General features: G+C 41.3%; 1 protein-coding gene across 1 annotated transcript in view; it reads right to left on the bottom strand.

Moving 5' to 3' along the window:
* Positions 1-21,213, bottom strand: part of TXNRD3 (thioredoxin reductase 3) — a 33,215-nt gene extending 12,002 nt beyond the window's left edge. The window contains exons 1-11 of the mRNA XM_039481308.1: positions 20,957-21,213; positions 10,995-11,055; positions 9,388-9,497; positions 7,805-7,921; positions 5,403-5,475; positions 3,960-4,079; positions 3,284-3,426; positions 1,309-1,424; positions 971-1,196; positions 627-719; positions 9-85 (exon numbers count right to left, since the gene is read on the bottom strand). Coding sequence (XP_039337242.1) covers positions 9-85; positions 627-719; positions 971-1,196; positions 1,309-1,424; positions 3,284-3,426; positions 3,960-4,079; positions 5,403-5,475; positions 7,805-7,921; positions 9,388-9,497; positions 10,995-11,055; positions 20,957-21,079 — 1,259 coding nt within the window. The 5' untranslated portion in view covers positions 21,080-21,213. The remainder of the gene's footprint in view (positions 1-8; positions 86-626; positions 720-970; positions 1,197-1,308; positions 1,425-3,283; positions 3,427-3,959; positions 4,080-5,402; positions 5,476-7,804; positions 7,922-9,387; positions 9,498-10,994; positions 11,056-20,956) is intronic.
* Positions 21,214-21,592: the final 379 nt, after the last annotated feature.

Below are 21,592 nucleotides of genomic sequence, written 5' to 3'. Positions count from 1 at the left end.
ATACTCACTTTTCATTGATTCTGACACCAATCTTATCTAAACCAATGTTTCTGGTACAGGCATCACGACCAATAGCTATCAAAACCTACAAAAAGTAACCAAAAAAAAGCTATCAAGAACTCCTTTCTATCAATGTTATTCTGAGTATTCTGTTGCTTTGTTTTCATTGAAAAATTGAAAGTGAACAATTGAAGCAACATTTCCTAAAGTTGCTTAAATGTGAAGATGTCAGTAGTAAGCCTAATTAGTTCTAAAAAGGCGATAGCAGCGGAGAGATTACTTTGGCACTAGAATAATAGTGAGTACATAATTGATAACATATGACACCATCTACAAAAAACAGTCAACCCCCTACTAGCACAGTTAAAGTTTCAGCAATTCTGTGGACAGGGTCACAAGACAGAATACTGAAGTCTTATTTTTCCACGGAATGTTGAAAAGTCTGTCAGGTTGCCAAAAATTATTTAACTTCTTACTGTACTTCCCTTTCTTTCTTCCCAAATAGTATAAATGATTTAAGAGCTTTAATGATCATTAACAACCAACATCGTAATTTGATACAAATGTATTTGTGGGCATCATTTAGTGCCTGATAACAGGGATATTTGTGGTACAAAATTGCTTACAGTATTATATTCTCCTTCGACAATTTCTGGTCCCTCAGTAGACTGTGCTACCACTTTTAGTCTTCCAGGCATGCCTTCTTCCAACCTTTCAATCTGCAGGAAAGAATTCATAATCTTAGTCAAGTTACCTTAACCTTAACATTACACACACCTCACAGAATGTTCAGCAATAAAATGCTTTTAACATACAAAATAAGCTGAAAATTCTGTATGGCCAATCTGCTATAGAGCTCAACTCTTTTCCTAGAAGACATTTTATCACAAGACACTTGTATTCTGCATAATCCTTTCCTTTCAGGCTTGTTATTTAGCAAGAAAGAAGAGAAACAAGTGAAAGTACTTGCCTGAGTAGGTACAAATTTCCTGATGAATTTAACACCGTGAGTTTCCATGTAGGCACCTGCTCTCTCTGCCATTTCTTGGTCAAAGCCTCGAAGAAGGATGGAGCGCACCATAACGGTGACATCCAAACCAATGCCAGCAAGAAATCCTGCACACTCCAGAGCCACATAGGAGGCACCCACAATTAGAGTTTTGCCAGGGCAGTAAGGCAGGGAGAAGAGGTCATCACTGAAAAGAATCACAGAAAACACTGTTTTACAATTCAGCTTTGTATTAATTTGCACGTGCAAAAGTAGACAGAAAATAAGTCTTATTAACGGAGACTAACATCTCATCTCACCTAGTAATGCAGTATTCTTTATCTCCAGGGATACCCAAATATCGGGGCCTTTCCCCTGTTGCTAGGACAAATGTCTGTGCTGTGTGAAAGGTTTCCTGTCCTTTCCTGTTGGTTGCCTGAGATACAGGAAAAAAATAAATAAATAAAAAATAAACAATTACAGAACTATTGTATTCATAGATGCCAGGAATAACTTGTGTCACAAGGCCTACTGCCAACAATAAAAACCTCCTCAACTTTATTGAGGAGCTGATAAATGCATTAGGATTTAGAAATGAGTTTTGATTTCAGATGGATCCAAGTGAAAAGCCATTATATTATTGTAGAGGTACCATGTAGTTCAGTAAAAGGATTTCTTAAGAGTAACATCCATTGTTAATGGGTTTACATGGGGAAAAAATACACTAGACTACTTTCTCCCCACACTAGTTGCACTGAACAACAGTGATTAGCTGACTTGGGCAGGGCTCAGACAGTTTAAGCTAATAACTAATGTAAAACTTAATTGTAAAATCTAAGTTATTTAATAAGGAGAAAGAAACTTTCTTAAAGAATTTGAAATAAGAGTTCAATGCTGATGCTAGCGGCAAAAGATTGTTATCCACTCTGTTAGTAATTTTGAGGCTTGTGTAGGAGTAGACTAGAAAAGTGCTTTAAGACAGGCTGATACCTCAGGTGGGAAGAAAAAGGATGGTTTATTTTAAGTTTCCCTCAACTTCAAAGGCAGTCAGTCTCTGGCACTTCATATTGCAAAATGCCTCTTTTTGAAAGGGGTTTGAGAAACTATGAGTCAAACTTGTGGGAGAAGGAATGTCAGATTTGTCCTCTTGCATATTGCAGCTTAAAAACCATGTCTGCTCTACTGTCCTGTATTGATGGCCCAGCTCAGTACCAAACATATTAAATGAACTGCTGGAAACTGAATTTTTTCTATAACATTGGTAAAAAATAAGCCAAGTAGTTTTACTCCTCATTCAGTGTAACCATTGGGATTTAAAGTGTATAGGCTGGACTAAAACAGACTACCTACAACAGGGTCAGGCAGCTGTACCCAGTGAACCTACAGGACATAAAATTTTGTTCATTGTTGCACCCCTTACCTGGGTAAACCCTGGTCCAATCTGATTGTCAGCTATAATACATGCTGTGCAGTACAAATTAAGTGTATACTTGTCTTGTGGCTTCATTCCTATGGCAATACACAGAATACTATTCCAACTCCATTACATCATGTAAGTGTTGGGATCTGAACTTGAGGAACAAGCAAGGTTTTGGATATGGCTCTTTATGTAGAGAATTCCCCTATCCTCCTCCATGCTTTAACAAAAAAAGCTTTTGATCAGTAGGCCATCATTTGTTTTCCTAAAAATAACACTCCTTTTACAAACTAATTTTAAATGCTTTCTTGGCTCAGCATGCAGTATTATTTATAGTTACTCATTGAGATTATGATCCAATTTTCAGTGATGTTATGAGGCAAGAGGCAAGTTACAAGTAGAAAATAAGTTTTAACTTGAATCAACACTATCCAGGAATTTTGAATGTAAGAAAGTAAACTCCTGATTCGTAATTGCTACAGATTTAAGTTAACACCAATTATATACAAACATTAAGGCAATTTAATAGTTTTGTTTCATGGCTTTTCATTTAAAATTTTGGAATCAAGTCACAGCTTGTTACACACTCACACTCTACCTCTCTACTTACACAAGATTCTCTATTTGCGGATCCCCACATTATTTCTACATAACTGGTATTAGTATGCAAGTATTATGACAGTGGTTACTGGAGTACAAGTCTACTTAAATCAGTAAATTCCTGTAAATTTAATTCTTTAAGTGAGATAAGTAAAGTATCACATTAAGCTGAAACCTTTTACATACTAGGTTTCCACTAAAGAGCAGTTTAGGTCATATGGTGAGTAATTCTTAACAGGTCAGAGAAAATAAGCCAAAGCTAAACACACAGCAGGTACCTTTATTTTGTGTGGTTCGATAAATTCTGCATAGGCATTGACATATGTCACAGTCTTCTCTCTCAAGGACACCCTGTAACCCCAATTTAAAGAGCCTATATAGTTCTGAATTGCTTCTACCATGGTCTCCCAGTTGTGTTTAACTAAAAGAGAAACAAGAAGCTTTACAGTTAAAAAAGAAACTTAAGTATAAACACACTAACTTCATGACCATCAACAGAAGCTTACAGTAAATTGTAAATAATTGTTAATTTGTCATAACTCAAATAATGGCAAAACAAGTTAAGCAATGCCTCACTAAATCAGCAAGCCCAAGTACAATACAAATACACATTTCATGTAATAAATGTTTCATATTAAAGTTTTTCCAGGGATACTTCATATCTATCAGACATAAAAATGGCTTGCCTCATTTAGCAATACTTGCAAAGTTATCTGGGTTTATAAAACCACCTGCAAGTAGCCAAACAAGCTAGGTTATGCAAGTTACGGTGGAATGAAGCATCAAACAGGTTTAAGTGCCTTCATAAAAGATTTTGGGGGAGAGGGAGGGAAAAGTTGTACAAGTGGCAAACTGAATTCTATTTAGTCACTTCTGTACTAAAAGCATTCTTATGTAAGCTCAAACAAAAGTTCTGATCTGCATCCTCCCCCACCAGTGTTCAGTGTTATTGACCTTGCTCATCATACTCCCAGCCAAATTTCCTTGAATCTTGAAGTGCCTGTCCCAGAAGAGCAGCTTGATGCATGAGTTTCTTAGGAATACAACCTACATTTACACAAGTGCCACCGAGTCCTGTGATGGAAAGAAAGAAAGTTTATTTAATGTTACCACCAGCATTAACTTAATGTGGACTTCTGCCTTTTAGGACATGCTTTATGTATTCCGCTGTCTAGCCATTCATTAGTATTAATTTCTGTACATATGCAAGCAATGGATGGACAACTTCCTTTACAGCTACATACCTTACGATGCAGTATGTAATTGGACAAAGTAACAATTTTTACTTAAGCACTAACATTTTAACTTTAACTCCAATACCAAGAAAGCTACATAAGTAAAGCTTTAAGCATAGGCCCAACAAATTCATATTTTATATATATATATATTATATATATATATATAAAAAAAAAGCAGTTTTGGACTAATTCACCACCACTTATTCTGTAGTCAGATAGAACAGAATGACACTTTCATGATACCTAAGAAGTGCAAGAGACCAGTCTGTAATGTTAACCGTGCCTATTCTATGGAGTCAGAGACAGAGCTAAATTTCGAAAAAGAAAAGAAATGAAGGCAAACATTCCTCTTACGAATTATTGTAAGAAAATTCACTGTGCTTTCTTCAGAACAAGAGAATAACACTTCTGAGTAATAGTATTGGCGCTCCTGGAGGACAAAAACGAGGGGCTGTGTTGGCAGGTTTTGTCCCAGCTATCTGATCAAAGATTCTCTACACAACATAGTTTACTTATGGAAAGGATGAGCATTGATCTCTTCTATAGGAACCAGGACCAAAAGTATCAAAACAGCAAAAAGCAAGGTTGAGGGAAAGTGAATAATTCCTGAGACCACAGGAAAAGCATCCATTTCTGAGGTGTTTGGACCGTACTTCTGCAATAGGTGTTACCTTTGGGCCTATGAAATACTGAATGTATCAGTGCTAAGTACTTCAGCTAAAATAATAAGATGAGTCTGTAATTCAGCCACTCTCTCGTGTGAAGCCAATTCAAACTAACATTTTCATCTAAGGAGCTCAAAATGTGCTTTACAAACATCAGCTTCCCTGTAAGGGATTAAAATGTTTAAGATTTAATTAGGGAAGGTTATATAGCAAAGAATTTAGTGAGAATGTGAAATCCAAGAGTTGTTAAGAAATTGAAGTAAATAGTGAAATGCAGGCTGTGTAGAAAAAATCCATCTAGAACGGGCAGGTTGAGTGAGGTTTATTTCCTCCATCATTTATGCTGGAGAATCCCAGCCTCATGTCCATATAACTAGCATAGTATAGGAATGCAAAAACCTTAAAACTAAATAATTCAAGCAATGCTTGACACCAGCATTTTAATCTATGCATACACACAGATTTGAGGCTAGGACCATTAAAAAGAACCTTACCCCATGAAGTACCCGAAGGTGTTGGTACAACATAGTCTAGCACCATGACCTTTTTTCCTAAGGCAGCAGCTTCCTGTATTAAAAAAAGGAAGTCAGATATGAACTGCTGAACTTCTCCATTACTTTGATGCTAAAAGCTTTCCCTGTTCATTTAAGCATGTCCTCCAATGTGCTTGTCAGACGGAAGGCATTTCTGATGACAGTCTCAGTACCACTTACCCTTCTCTCAGTAATGCCATCAATACTTGTGCTAAGTTTGGGAATTTTGGTAATACTTTTAGGATGTTCATGTACACCTCAGGTTTCCCTGTGCTTTGTACTACTATGCAAAGGGAAGGGACTCTGTGTTAGACTCATGTGGCTGCCTGGTAGGAGACCAGAATAATTAATGAACTGAATAGAGCCTATGCATGTGAATGGGAGGATCTGGAAGAAACAGTGAAAACCTCAATGGCTGGGACAATCACACCTAGCAACCTATAGCCAAGAGGAGGAGATTTTCCCGCCCCCACCTCTCTGCAGGTAAGCACAGCAAAGGCCCTGAACTGAAGAATTAAGTGTGAAGGTGTCAGATGTCTGACAGAGCAGGATACACAGACACAGGAGGAACCTGGAGACTAACAGTATGTCTACACTACAGTTTATGTCAGCATAATTTGTGTCGCTTGGGGTGTGAATAAACCACTCCTCTGAGCAACATAAGTGACAGTGACATAAGCACTCATATGCGCAGCACTATGTTGGTGGGAGAGCCATAGTTTCTGCCCTTCGTGGAGGTGGTTGTGTTATGCCGATGGGAAAGCTCTCTCCTGTCAGTATAGTTTGTCTTCACTGCACTGCAGCAGCGAGGCTGCATCGGCACAGCTGCACCGCAGAACATGTAGACATGCTCTAAGAACAAAAGGGGACAGAGGGTCAGGATAAGCTCAGGGGAGCAGGACCTGGCAGAGTCCTAGCTCCCACCAACAGGAATCATATCCTAAGCTTGCCTCTCATGCTAAAGACTTTTAGATTCTGTATTCCAGGTTATTAAAATTGGTATCTTAAATTTTTAAAAGGCTTCTTACTTTTTTGCAGATACTTTATGCTCTGAAGGGGTAGGAACAAGTCTCCCATAGGGGTCTGGCTTGGCTGGACTTCCTGCAGGGAGCCACAGATAACTGGGCCTACAGGTACCAGCTTTGGAATCATGGAGGCTGTGGGCCTTTCCCCATGGAACTATGTGGATCCTTTGGGTCTGGCACACTAAAGGGCTACTTCCAAGAGACTGGTTACAGGCTACGGCATAGATCAGACCCTGAGAATCTATGACAGCACCTAACTTGATCAGAAGCTGCAGAAGAGCAGAGCAGCCTGATTTTCACTTCCAACTCTTTGAAGATGTGCATCACACCTGGAGAAGAACTACCTAGAAGCAAACCTATACAACAGCCTGCACTATCAACAGTAATTATCTAAAGGGAATATCATGCATATGTTTGTCATCCCCTTGTCCTCCACTGCCCAGCCAAAAGAGTTATCAATATTTTGAACCTTCAACCCTTCTGAACAAGCTACCCAGGGCCGCCCAGAGGATTCCGGGGGCCTGGGGTCTTTGGCAGCGGGGGGGTCCTTCCGTTCCAGGACCCGCCGCTGAAGTGCCCCAAAGACCCATGGTGGGGACCCCCCCGCCGCCGAATTACCGCCAAAGCGGGACCCGCCGCCGAAGTGCAGCCCGGTCTTCGACGGTAATTCGGCAGCGGGTCCTGGAACGGGAAGGGTCCCCCGCCGCCGAATTACCGCCGAAGACCGAGCTGAACTTCGGTGGCGGGTCCCGCTTCGGCGGTAATTCGGCGGCAGGGTGTCCTTCCGCCCCGGAGCGGAAGGACCCCCCCGCCGGCAAAGACCGGGAGCAGAAGAAGCTCCTGCGCCCGGCCCCGCAAGAGTTTTTCCGGCCCCCTGGAGCAAGTGAAGGACCCCACTCCGGGGACCCCGAAAAACTCTCGTGGGGGCCCCTGTGGGGCTCGGGGCCTGGGGCAAATTGCCCCTCTTGCTCCCCCCCTCTGGGTGGCCCTGAAGCTACCAGAGACAAAGGCTGCTGTTTCCCTAAGTTCCTTACTCTTGCTGGTCCAGGAGCAATTCGACAAATTTGAAAGAGTAATGCAAAAAAAGTGACTATACTATGGGAAAGAATCTGACCCAAAGTTCTGAACTATGAGCTCATGAAGGAGTGCATGTTACACTACAGTTACATCAGTGTTCAGCCCATTAAATCTCAAATGAATGGGAAGACTCATTGAAATGTAGAATATATTGCAGTAGAATGACAGGTGCATAGAACAAGAGAGTTTCAGGGGAAATATTATATGCATAGTTGATATAGAGACAAAATTCAGCATACAAGTGCAAACCTGAATGCATACCTTGGAACATGCAAGTCCGCCAGAGCCACCACCAACAACAATAAGATCGTAATCATAAACTTCTGCATCATCTATGCTATTCCCTAGCACATTCTGCAGTGAGCCACTCTTGTAAGCCTGTAACAAACATATGGGTTACTCACAGAGATGTATGTTCAAGTGTGAATTACACAGCTTTTTCATGACCTACGTCATCATGTCTGATGCTCCAACCCTAATTTTGGATTCCTTATTAAAGAGGATCACTAGCACACAGTTTTTCAAATCTGGGGGCTAGAAGGGAGTCCTCACATGATACTTAAAAGTTTACAATTATAGAACCTTTCACAGGACTATGTTCTCCTTTTCTGCTTCTAAAGTTATGTTTAAGTCACATGGCAAACGCTACGTACCGAAAAAACAAGTCAAGAAATCACTGATGACCCATTGTTCACTCCATTTGTAATTCTACCCATTGTATATAACAGGGGTCGGCAACCTACGGCACACATGCCAAAGGTGGCATATGAACTGATTTTTGATGTAATGCACGGCGGGCTGAGCCCACCGCCACTCTGGGGTTCCTGCTGCTGGCCCCTTGCCAGCTGGGGTCCCGCCACCGGTTCCACTCAGCGCCCGCTGCTGGCCTGGGTGAAGGAACCCAAGGCTGGCAGTGGGCTGAGACCCTGGCTGGCAGGATCCAGTGACCGAAACCCCAGAGCGGGGGTGGGCTGACCAGCTCAGCCTGCTGCCATTCTGGGGTTCTGGCTGCTGGCCCCTTGCCAGCCGGGGTCCCCGCCACAGCCCCACTCCCCTTGCTTCCGGCTGAAGTTCCAGCACAGGCCCCCTGCCAGACAGGGTTCAGGCTTCCGGCCCTGCTCAGCCCTACCAGCTCCACTCACCTCAGCTGCCGATCTGGGGCCCCAGCCGCTGACCTCCTGCCAGCCTGTTATCAACTGATCACTCAGAAGCCTGTGTGCAGCTTAAAGTACCCAAATGTGTCACCAGACATTGGAAAACTCAGCAAAGAAAAGCAAGGGCAAGAATCACACTAAACTAATAAGATCTGCATTTTAATTTAATTTTAAATAAAGCTTCTGAAACATTTTGAAAACCTTGTTTACTTTACATATAAAAGTAGTTTGGTTATATATTATAGACTTCAAGAGAGACCTTCTAAAAACCATTAAAATGTATTACCGGCATGCAAAGCCTTAAATTAGAGTGTATACACGAAGACTCGGCACACCACTGCTGAAAGGTTGCCGACCCCTGGTATATAACATCAAGAAGGCAGGAATTAAAAAAGGTTGTAATAGGATGGAACAACTCTCTCTCTCCTTTTAATACAGTTTTTTTTAAATTTAGTTTCCTTCTTGACATTATGGGACTGGAATAAGTAAATGCATTAAGTTAGTTCACAAGCATATTTTGCAACCAGTGGCACACTAAAGGGCTACTTCCAAGAGACTGGTTACAGGTTGCAACCAGTGGTTGTAACAGAGGTATCAAGTGATTAGACTGCATTTAAAAACAGAGATAAGTTATCTAGTCAGTTCATTTCTAGCCACAGCTCATTTCAAACTCAAGAAATGCAAGATTACCTGAAAAGTTTTATCATATCCACCTATGTGTGTTCCATTCACAAACACATTGGGCACAGTCCTCTGGCTAGTCATTTCTAACAACACTTGCTGAATACTGGGTCCATCATCTAAGCATATTAAAAAAAAATTACTATGAGAGAGTTTGAAACAATCCTCACTGAAAGTGCACTTAAGTATGGGTTTTTTAAAAACTAGAACAGAAGTGTTTTTTCGACAAACTGCACATCACAAACCCTCCATAAAAAAACATATTTGTTTCAGACATAGCACTTTTGTAGATATTCTTCAAAAGCACAAGCTTTGAAACAAAAAGAAGAAGAGTTTTCAAAAGTTGTAACTCCCCACAAGAGTATGTGTCTAGATAGATGGAATGAATTGAAGCTTCACAAACCTAAATGTGAGACCGTTTGCAGGTGGTGTTTAGAAATTTAAGCCATACATTGCTTGGACCTGCATATTTGAGATATACTACCTCCCTGCCTATGTATATTGCCACAGTCAGTATCAGTGGAGGCATTTGAGCTAACTCAATACAAAACTGCAGGCAGGGTGTTCTTCATTAGGCCCCCCTGGGCTTTGGAACTTGTTCACCCCTTTGGTGGTTTTATGAAACCTAAATATAGTCCAGCCAGTACAGGAGATGTGTGGGATTAATTGCGGGAATATTCAAATGCACTTTAGTTTTATTTAACCCCACTCAGAGACAGTGCCAATAATCTCAGAAGCTGCAAATTAAGCACAGTCTTAATTATTAAAAAGAGCCTTAACACACAATCACTATCCCAAAACAGAAGATGGATTCAGCAAATCCATATGTATATTAGTTCCCTTTGTCAGACTAGGATCATTTACTGTGCAGGAACCTCTCTAGTATGGAAAGAATGCTAAACCAAAAAGGGAAACTTCAGTGAAAGTCAGTTAATACAGTCTTTCAAACTATTCAACACAATGTTATTTTTGGAAGGTTATGAAGTATTAAATTGGTAAACAGTATAAGTAGCAAAATTTTAAGATCAAAATATATGACCACTGAAGTTTCTAAATATATTCTGGATGAGTCAGGCATCTTTACAACCAATTAATGCCCAGTAAAACCCCTTACCTGTTTTCTCAAGAATTAAAGTGATTTTAACATAAGACTGTAATGTAACCTCAGAACTCCTGGCTTTAATAAAAGCTGGCATTGGCTACAGCCTGAGCAATGGAATTTAGTCTTTTTTTCCCCACCAATGACTCAGCGAACTTCACAAAGGTCGCATCTAACTCAAGTAAAATATTAACAATTCATCTGGGAACACAAAAAAGTAACTTAGGCAAAAGATTGACTTTTCCTGCAAGACAGAACAGTGGGTAATTTCCTGACACCTCCATCAAACTTCTATTTGATTAAACAAATCATGTTTTTATTTAAAAAAAGTGCCTTGTGATATAAGAGTTTGGCATGTATTTTAAATGCCATTGTAACTTTATGCTAAATGAGGCATCATTCAAGACAGAACTAGTGTCTCTGATCAGTACAAGGCAGTTTATAGGAAAAAGAGTGGATTAAGTTGGATGAAATATATATCTATGTATCTCAACATGTGCAATCATTTTTAACTTACCAGTTAAATCAAGTTCCAAAGCATAGTAGTCTACTCCCATAGAATGAAAAAGTTCTTTCACCTGTAACAAACCATAGTAGTGTCATTTGATATCTGCTATTGTGAACAAGGGCACTGCATTTTCATAAGTCAAAAGTTTGATATTTAGATGTAGTTTAGGCCCAAGATCTGCTATTGAACGTGATTACATAGATAGTGTCTTAAAACAGTTGTAAGTCATTAGTTTTCAGAAGCAGCCCCTTTGCTGTCGCATGTGATTCACTACAGGTAGTATATTCACACTACAAACAATGGTATGACTAGTGCAAGTAGGCATGTCTGTCCTAGCTTTAATCTAGCTATTGTGGTTAACAATAGCAGCAAAGCCATGACAGCCTGCACTTCACCAGGTGTTAGCAACCCAAGTATATACTCACAGTCCCTGGCAAGCTTCCTGAGATGGTTCACCTACAATGAAGTTATGACTTCACTAGCTAGATTAAAGCAATACCTGCACTTCAATCACATCTTCATTTTCAGTGTAGAGTATGTTTAGGTAATCAACAGGATTCAGACTTTGGTATCCAATCCCATGCTTCTCCTGAAGGAGATGGGAGAACTTAATCTACAAAAAGCTTAGCAGCAGATTGTCTTTTTACCCCCTTATATTGTCAGAAGTAACCAGCCCAAGATATCAAATTGGCTACCTCAAGAAGTAGGTATAGAGGATAGAAAACCCAATGGTCATTTATTTAGTAAACAGATATACACATATGGCCAAAGACTCTTTGGAGATGGGATAGTTTTGTGAGGAAGCCATTAAGTAGCAAAATTAGGTTGAAATCTAAAGAAGTTGTACTTTCACTAGAAAATTACTAGATCCATGGCTGACAACCCACACCAGGATTAGGAACACAAATTTACCATCTCTCTCAATCTTCAGACTTTGAAATGAAGAACAGTGACCCTCAAAATGACAGACACCACATTTTCTTTACTGAACAGTTTTATTTTTAAAAATAGCATGCAAATAGCCTGGAACTTCTTATAATGAAACTAACCACTGATTGTATACCTAAAATCATACTTTATGTAGAAAGCTATAGCTGTATACTTTCATAAGTGGCCAGTGCTACTAAACTTGCTTGCAAATGGGAGACATGATGATGTCAAGCACAAAGATGTGCAGCTCACAACCAGGAAGACTTGCACTTGCTGAGCACTGAACAGAGACTTTGCAACAGAAAAGCAGGACAACTTTAAATATCAGGGCCAGATGCGGCGTGTCCTGCACAATGCAGGACACTTGAAAGGTATATACCCTACTAGTCTCCCTACCCCGCTGGTCAAGGAATATTTGCTGATTAACCTGACACTAAAAATTAATATTATAGAGAAATTAAAATAGTTTGAGGAAATAATCAGCATTCCTAATGATCAGTTAAGATAACAGACTGTTTCTTCAGTTTTATAATTGAGAATAGTGGCAGTTTGCACGGTTAAAATAGTGTTAACTAATGTGAGGTACTTACATAACGTTAATGCTACCAAGCAAAATGTTAGACTTTGAAGGGACAACTACTGCAAACAAAATTAGATATTTAAATTTACCAAGTGGAGAGATCAAGTATGGATACAATGTAGCTCCTATTGAGTCATTTAATATATAAAATAAGCAATTTAAAAGCTGATGCGTGTCACTTACTCATACTAAAAAAAAGTCTGCCTTTAGAGAATGCTTTATTGAAATTAATGTACACAGAAATCAACAGGATTATACAAAAATAGACCAAAGATCAAACTAGGTCAGCAGAGATTTTTATACAACAAGGCTGTTAACAACCCCCAACATAAATGCATAAAAGAGCCTGAAGTCTTATGAGGAAATCCAGAGGGAGTCATGCATCTTTTGCAAAAACTTACAACATTCTTCATGAGACCTTATACACAAGGTGATTGAAGTATCTCTTACTGAACAAACTTCTGTTGGAAGAGACAAGCTGTGAAGCTCAAAAACTTGCTCCTTTCACCAACAGAAGTCTGTCCAATAAAAGTTATTACCTCACCTTCCTTGACTCTCTAAATCCTGGAACCAACACAGCTACAACAACTCTCCAATCAGCACTCTTAATGTCACTGACTGATCATCTTTCAGAGACGAAGACAAGGTACCCATACCAATACTGTAAGCTCTATCAGCTATTTTATATACAATTGCCTTGCCTGCAGCAGGACAGGATAGTGCTGTTCTTGGGTGGCTTAGTCCTTTCTTCACTGCATTCCTGGAAGGTGTTACAGAGTGGTTGCTCTTCCTTCCTGAAGGCACTGTTATTGGGGTTTTATCTCTTTCCTCTTGTTCCAACTTGCACACATGGGATTGTTAGGAAGGTTAGTGAGGTGGCATGGACTACAGTTCTTTTAGTAGGCTGATGACAACATGCTCTCACCTAATCCTGCCAGTGCTATTGAATGCTTGATCTGGTCTTTGGGACAGATTGGAGCACAGTTGACAGCTATCTGACGGAAGCTCAAATCCAGATAATCTGATGCTGATGGGTTGGGGATTGCAAAAATAACCCCTACGGACCTTGAGAACCCATTCAGTCATTTATACTAGAATTCCACGCTGAGATGTATTGCTGGATCCCCAGCTATTATGAGATAACAGATTCAGTGATGAGGAACACTTTTTGCATGTAGTTAGGAAGTAGCACACCTGTCTTTTAGGTGAGGAAGCAACCTGTTTTAAGATGAGGATCTTGCTACTATGATCCAGACCTTTATCATCTCCAGATATGATAACTGCAGTGTGCTCTACATGGGTCTTCAACCTAAGTCTGCCCAGAAAACACAAGATGGTGCAAAACACAGCAGCCTCCTTCATAAGTAATCTCTCACCTGGCTATGATCTCTGGCTTCACTCCCCCGCCCCCCCCTTTTTTTTTTTAAATTTCTTTTAAAAAGAAGAACTGAAGATTCCTGTTTTTGGCCTATAAACTCCTACATGGCTAGGTAGCTACTTATTGAGAGACTGCAAAAACAACAGTATGGAAAAAAGGAGAGGCAGTTTGGTTTTTTTTGTTTGTTTGTTTTAAAATAGGCATCAGGTTTAATACAAATAAGGAAAATACTTTTCCAACACTATGGCAAGTTAAACTGTGGAACTCATTGCCATAGGATGTTGATGGCCAAAAGTATAACTGGGTTCAGTGAATAAATGGCCATTAGCCACGGTGGTCAGGGATGCATCCCCACGCCCACGGCAACCCTAAACTTCTGACTGCCACGAAGGGAAGATGGGGAGAGTCAATTAGGGAGCAGATACCCTTGATTTAAGAAAGAGTGCAAGGTCAGATTTCTCTCTGAGGGGCTCTCAATTGTGTTACATTAGTTCCAAAAGAGCATGAGTATTCGGGCACCCTGAAAGGGCTGTTTATGTATACTTTTGGAAAAGTGGAGCTTGATGGGATTAATATTTAGGGGGTAGAGGACTTCAGTCTTTTGGGGGATGCCAGTGAGTTATAACTGCATAGCCTGCTGTTTTACTTTAATTTGTGTTAAAGCAGCCTATAGTAGAGAGACACCTTTTTCATCAAATAAACACAGTAGAACCTCAGAGTTATGAACACATCAGGAATGGAGGTTTTTTGTAACTGAAATGTTTGTAACTTTGAACAAAATGTTATGGTTGTTCTTTCAAAAGTTTAGAAGTGAACATAGAGTCAATACAGCCTTGAAACTTTACTATGCAGAAGAAAAATGCCTTTTTTTTTTTAAAAGGAGTAGTTTGCATTTAACACAGTACTGTATTTGCTTTTTGGGTGTGTGGGGGGGGGTCTCTGCTGCTGCCTGATTGAGTACTACCAGTTCCAAATGAGGGATGTAGTTGACTGGTCAGTTCATAACTGAGGTTCTAATGTAGAACAAACAGTTCAAGTGTGGCAGCAGCACAAGGTACCACTGAACTGCTCTACTGCTAAAGTATAGCAAGAACAAGAGTTTTAGAGTAATTACACTGGAGAAAGGAGAGTACATTTGTCCTTTAATATTTTTAGATTTTAAGGCTTTCTAACCTTGCCCTCTTTATTCTCAGCCATAGAGTACTTTCCCTTCAAGATCTAACTCAACTGTATAGAAAGAAGACATTTGCAGTCTGTATATTGATTTGTAGCATACAAATATGCATCACACTTTAATTTAACGGGTGCATTTGTACACAGACAAGAAATCCCTTAGGCCACTAGCTATCACTGTCAGCCCCCAAATAAAACCTCTCCAGTGCATCAAGGATCTACAATCTATCCCTCACTCTCACAGATCTTGGGAGACAGACCTGTCCTCACTTACAGACAGCCCCCCCACGAAACCTGAAGCAAATACTCACGAGCAATCACACTCCACAGAACAAACACACTAACCCAGGACCCTATCCTTGCAACAAAGCCTGATGCCAACTCTGTTCACATATCTATTCAAGTGACACCATCATAGGACCTAATCAGATCAGCCATGCTATCAGGGGCTCATTCACCTGCACATCTACCAATGTGGTATATGCCATCATGTGCCAGAAATGCCCCTCTGCCATGTACATTGGCCAAACTGGACAGTCTCTACACAAAAGAATAAATGGACACAAATCTGAAATCAGGAATCATAACATTCAAAAACCAGTAGGAGAACACTTCAACTTCTCTGGCCACTCAGTAACACATTTAAAGGTGGCAATTTTGCAACAGAAAAGCTTCAAAAACAGACTCCAATGAGAAATTGAATTTTAATTCAAGTTCAGCAAACTAGATACTATCAATTTAGGCTTAAATAGAGACTGGGAATGGCTGAACCATTACAAACATTAAATCTATTTTCCCAGATTAAGTATCCTCACACTTTCTTGTCAAACTGTCTTAAATGGGCTATTCTGATTATCACTACAAAAGTTCCCCCCTCCCTCCTGCTGACAATAGCTCATCTTAATTAATTAGCCTCTTAGAGAGAACATGAAAAGGCGGGAGTTCCTCTAACAAATGTGTGTGTAAACACACACATACTATATGTTCAATGCTATGCATCCGATGAAGTGGGCTGTAGCCCATGAAAGCTTATGCTCAAATAAGTTTGTTAGTCTCTAAGGTGCCAGGAGTACTCCTGTTCTTTTTGTGGATACAGACTAACACACCTTCTACTCTGAAACAATTCTTACAAAGGAAACTAACAGCTAGAGGACAAACATTATTAGTGAGTTACCTAACACTAAGTTTCCTGTGGAAAGTAACTTGGTACAAAGGCACTATGGTATGACAATGCACTTTTTAAACCTTTTCCTGGCAGCATATGCTCTCATTACTTCAACCTGTTTAGCTACTTTAAACCCCACAAGGTGGAGTTAGGTTAGCTAATAAGCAGTGTCCCAGGTCTGCTGTTTCATAAGTCAATTAGCATTTTGTAACAATCTAAATTGAACTGGCCTGACATATCATTATGCATTTTTATGGATGCATAATATACTAGCTAAGGGCATATCATAAGACTAGTATAATCAGCAGCCATGTGAACTTGTGGTTATTCTGTGTATGAAGTTGCTTTTACATGTCAGTGTAGAGACTGCTAGCATTTATAAGTTTTTTCCATCTCATCCAGTATCTATTTCTCCATGGTGGCAAGAATTTAAAATACATGCAAGTTATTCCTGACTGTCAGTAACTGCAAGAAAGTCAAATTCTGACAACTCCATTCATGCACTGTACCACCTTCCTTCTCATCTTACCATTAAGTACTTTCCCCTGCAATGGGTCATGGTTTCTTATTCCTGCTCCTATCTAATCTCCTGTTATCCCTTTGGCTTTTAGAAGATGCATTTTCTTGACCTCATTTGTTCTCTTTCAACATACTCTCTCCATCCTCTGCCTCCCTCTTCCCCTTCTTCCTCTGCCCAAGAGGAACACACATTAGGGACCCTTATTCCATTAAATAATTTCCTCAAACATCTTTCCTTGCTCCAGATTTACCACCTATCCCTTAATCCAGCTCCATTCATGTTCCTTCTTCTCTTCCCCCACTAAGATAAGAGTCAACATTGCTCCCCAGTCTACCTGCAGCAATACTTGCTCTCTCTCCTTCTGGGACAGTAAATATAGCACTCCCAAGAGCTGGCTGTTTCCATGGAGCCAAAAGCCCTACCTACAAGAGAAGCTCTGCCTCAGCAGCACAGGAACAAACACTAATCAGCAACAGAGTTCTAGACTGACTCAACACAAATTTGTAGTAGGGCTGTCAAGCAAGTAAAAAATTAATCACTATTAGTTGTGCACTTAGTTGTGCTGTTAATAATAGAATACCATTTAAATAGGTTTGGATTTTTCCTACATTTTCAAATATACCGATAGTATTTTTTCAATTCACCTCACACAAGTACTGTAGTGCTATCTCTCTATAATGAAAGTTGAATTATGTACAAAAAAATAACTGCACTCAAAAACAATGCAAAACTTTAGAGCCTACAAGTCCACTCAGTCTTACTTCTTGATTAGCCAGTCAAGTTTGTGTTCAGAGGACATGCATCCACGCTGATGACAGGTTCTGCTCAAGCACAAATCCAAAGCAGTGCAGACCAATGTTCATTTTCATCATCTGAGTCGTATGCCACCAGCAGAAGCTTGATTTTCTTTTTTTGGTGGTTTGGGCTCTGTAGTTTTTGCATCAGAGTGTTGCTTTTTTAAGACTTCTGAAAGCATGCTCCACGCCTTGTTCCACTCAGATTTTGGAAGGCACTTCAGATTCTTAAACCTTGGGTCAAGTGCTGTCGCTATCTTTACAAATCTCACATTGGAACCTTTTGTGTTTTGTCAAATCTGCAGTAAAAGTGTTCTTAAAAAGAAGAACATGTGCTGGGTCATCATCCGAGACTGCTATAACATGAAATATGACAGAACATGGGTAAAACAGAGCAGGAGACAGTCACACATTTAATTAACACTTTTTTTTTTAAATAATCAGCAGCCTAGAAGCATGTCCTCTGGAATGGTGGCCAAAACATGAAGGGGCATATGAATGTAAATACCTTGCAATCCCAGCTAAAGAAGTGCCATGCAAATGCCTGTTCTCACTTTCAGGTGACACTGAAAGTAATAAGTGGGCAGCATTATCTCCTGAAAATGTAAACAAACTTGTCTGAGCGATTGGCTGAGCAAGAAGTAGGACTGAGTGGACATGTAGGCTCTAAAGTTTTATGTTTTGTTTTTGAGTGCAGATATGTAACAAAAAAAAAAATCTACATTTGTAAATTGCACTTTAATGATAGAGTACTTGTATGAGGTGAATTGAAAAAATACTATTTCTTTTGCTTATTTTTACAGTACAAATATTTGTAATCAAATATATAAAGTGAGCACTGTACACTTAGTATTCTGTGTTGTAATTGAAATCCATATATGGGAAAATGCAGAAAAACTCCCAAAAATATGTAATAAATTTCAATTAGTATTCTATTGTTTAACAGTGTGACTAAAACTGATTAATCGCGATTAATCACACAAGTTAAATGTGATTAACTCAGCCCTGATTTGTAACCATTTCCCCTCAACTGGAATAGCTCTTGCAGCACAAGCAACGGGTGAAGTGGCAAGGTAGAAAAGAGTCTTAAAAAAAACAAACAAAAAAAAAAAAACCACCACCCATGACAACACCATCTAACTGGACTCCAATACATTGCAAAAAAGGCTGCCAACACTTTACAACTAGCATTGCAACTGTTGACAGACCAAAAAGAACTGCTAAGTAGTAGACAAAGCGATGCGGATGACCACCAACTGTTGGATTCCTCTCTCAGGGTAGATCCATACTTACCGCGCGGGTAGACGCGGTGAGTTCGACTTTTCGGAGTTCGAACTATCATGACGCGATAGTTCGAACTCCCCACGCGCTCCGGTCGACTCCGGAACTCCACCACCGCGAAAGGCGTGGTGGAGTCGACCTTGGAGCCGCGGAGTTTGACCCCGCCGCGTCTGGACGGGTAAGTCAGTCGAACTAAGGTAGTTCGACTTCAGCTACGCTATTCACGTAGCTGGAGTTGCGTACCTTAGTTCGACACCTCCCCCCCCCCGGTAGTGTAGACCAGACCTTAGGGTATGTCTAAACTACCCACCAAATTGGTGGGTAGTGATCGATCTATCAGGAGTTGATTTATCACCTCTAGTGCAGATGCAATAAATCGATCCCTGATCGCTCTGCCATTGACTCCTGTACTTCACCACAGTGAGAGGCAGAAGCAGAGTCGAAGGGGGAGCGATGGCAGTCGACCCCATGCCGTGAGGTAAGTCAACCTAAGATGCATTGACTTCATCTATGCTATTCTCACAGCTGAAGTTGCATATCTTAGGTCAATCCTCCCCAGTGTAGACCAGGCCCTTAGTGGGTATTTCCAATACACTCTCACCAAGAAAAACAATCTTCTCTAGAACAACTTTGCTATATACAGGGTATACAGATTTTATATATTAAAAATATGAAGAGATTTCATCTACCACCCTATCATCACTTCACTTGCTCAAAATTCTGTAAATAGACTATTAGAAAGATTTTTGAAAGTCTAAATAAAGCTTACCAACAGATTATAGTATTTTCAGGACCCAAGATGATGTTTTTATCTGAAGTACCAACTACATTTCTGACATTTTTCCTTGGACCTGAATTATGGTCTAAATGTAATTTTATGTCAACTAGAACAAAAACCATGATCATTGGGATTCTTTCTACAGTAATATTACAAGACTCCATTGTATCACGCCGTTTACACACACAGAGATCCAAGTGCAGAGTATGAAACCACAGGGATGATTACCAAGAAAACAATTTCAATGTAAAATTCAGTTAGAAAAATGCTACTAGAAGTTACAGCCTAATATTCCAACTTTGCTTTTCCTCCATAGCTCCATCACCACATAAGATTTTCAAGTTTTAAAAAGGTTTCACTTTTAAGTGTCAATTCAAAAAGTATTTGAGAATCAATCAAGATGTGCATAAATCTGCACCAAGTTTCTGCAGTTAGAATTTGACAGGCAATTGTTTACAATGCATAGGGAAGGCCTTGCAGGTTTGTGGTTTTCTTAAGCTGCTTTGGTTATGCAGTTCAAGCCTTAGCTTTGTCAGCTAGCTAAGCAGACCAGACCTAAAAAGACATAGGTAAGTATTACCATAATAAAAATCCTTTTCTGACCCCTGCAATGCTCAGCAACTTTTTTGTTTATCGTAACACTGAGGACATTATTGACACAATACAGAATTACCATTCAACAACATAAAAGCAAGTCAGTGATAAATCAGCCTTTCCAACAGCTCAGAGGTGATAGGAAGTTCAAGCTCGGTGCCAGAGGTGAGAGTTTAGCTTCACCCAGATTGGTTACTAAAGAGATGCCCTCTGCTTGCAAATTTGAGGAACACAACCCAAAAAAAAGGAGGAAAAAACCAAGCCCACGAACAACCCACGAATCTGACGACCTTGAATAGTGGCTTTAAGATTGGCGTCATACACGAACTAGTGCACTGGGTGGCACTTGCGTTAGCTGAGCCCCAGTGGGCGGAAGTGAGCAAGAAGCGGGACTGCAGTTGGCGGGACGCCGGTTCCTGGCGCCAGGTCAGCGCTCTGGAGAGAGGCTGGTTGACTGGCAGCCTGTGACGAGCACCTGCCCTCAGAGACAGACAGACAGCTGCCCCCATCCTCCCGGCCACACGCAGGAGAAGGCGTGGGGAGCTCAGCGCAAACCCTCAGCCCGCTGCACCGGGCCTGGAGCCCGCCTCAGGTCACACGGAGGGAGCCCGCCCGGCCGCGCCAGGACTGGTGGTTAGGGCCCACCCCCGGGCCCGAGCGGCAGAGAGCGACTCCCCCCCCTCAGGGGCAGCTGCCGGCGGGAGGCCTCTTGCCGCGGCTCGTGTGCGCGGGCTGGGCGGCAAGGCCCGCCCCAGGCGCCCTCCCCTCCGGGCCGTACCTTGTTGCAATAGGGGCAGTAGCTCTTGCTGAAGATCGCGACCCGGTGGGCGCCGATCAGAGTCCGGACGCGGAGCCGCAGCGCATCCCAGTCCGGCAGCGGGACCTGGCCCGGGGGCGGCATGGCAAGAGGAGGGCGACTGAGAGGCAGCGGCGCGCGCTCTCCTCACACCAGGCGACACGCGCAGAAGCCGGTGCTTAATTGCCCCTTAGCCCCGCCTCTTTCCTTCCGGAGAGGGCGGGGTGGGGGAGGGAGGAAGAAGGAGGCTGGACGAGTCTACTCGGGATGAGGCCGGGGTGTGCGTTAACCTACGTCTTCCATATAGTGACCAATAGACTGAGCCGAGGAGGGAGAGTCCAAGATCAGCTCCGCCTCTCCCGCTAGAAAAACTTGGGACAGCCCAAGAAGGGAGAGCATGCGCAGAAGGCTTCTCTAGTTGTTGGGTGGTGCCGTCCGTGGAAATATTGTAGCTTCCAGCCTTGGGGCTTGTGAGTTCTAGTCCCAGCTCTGCGAAGGGAATGGGCTCTAGTGGTTTGAATCAGAGAGGAAGGACCCCCTGGGCGCTTTCCCTGTCTGTGACACTTACTTGGTGCAAACTCATCACTTCTGTGTTCCTCTAGCTTCCCATCTGTAAAA

This window comes from Mauremys reevesii, linkage group 7 (assembly GCF_016161935.1).
Source record: "Mauremys reevesii isolate NIE-2019 linkage group 7, ASM1616193v1, whole genome shotgun sequence".
NCBI lineage: Eukaryota > Metazoa > Chordata > Testudines > Geoemydidae > Mauremys > Mauremys reevesii.
This window is presented reverse-complemented; position numbering and strand designations above follow the sequence as displayed.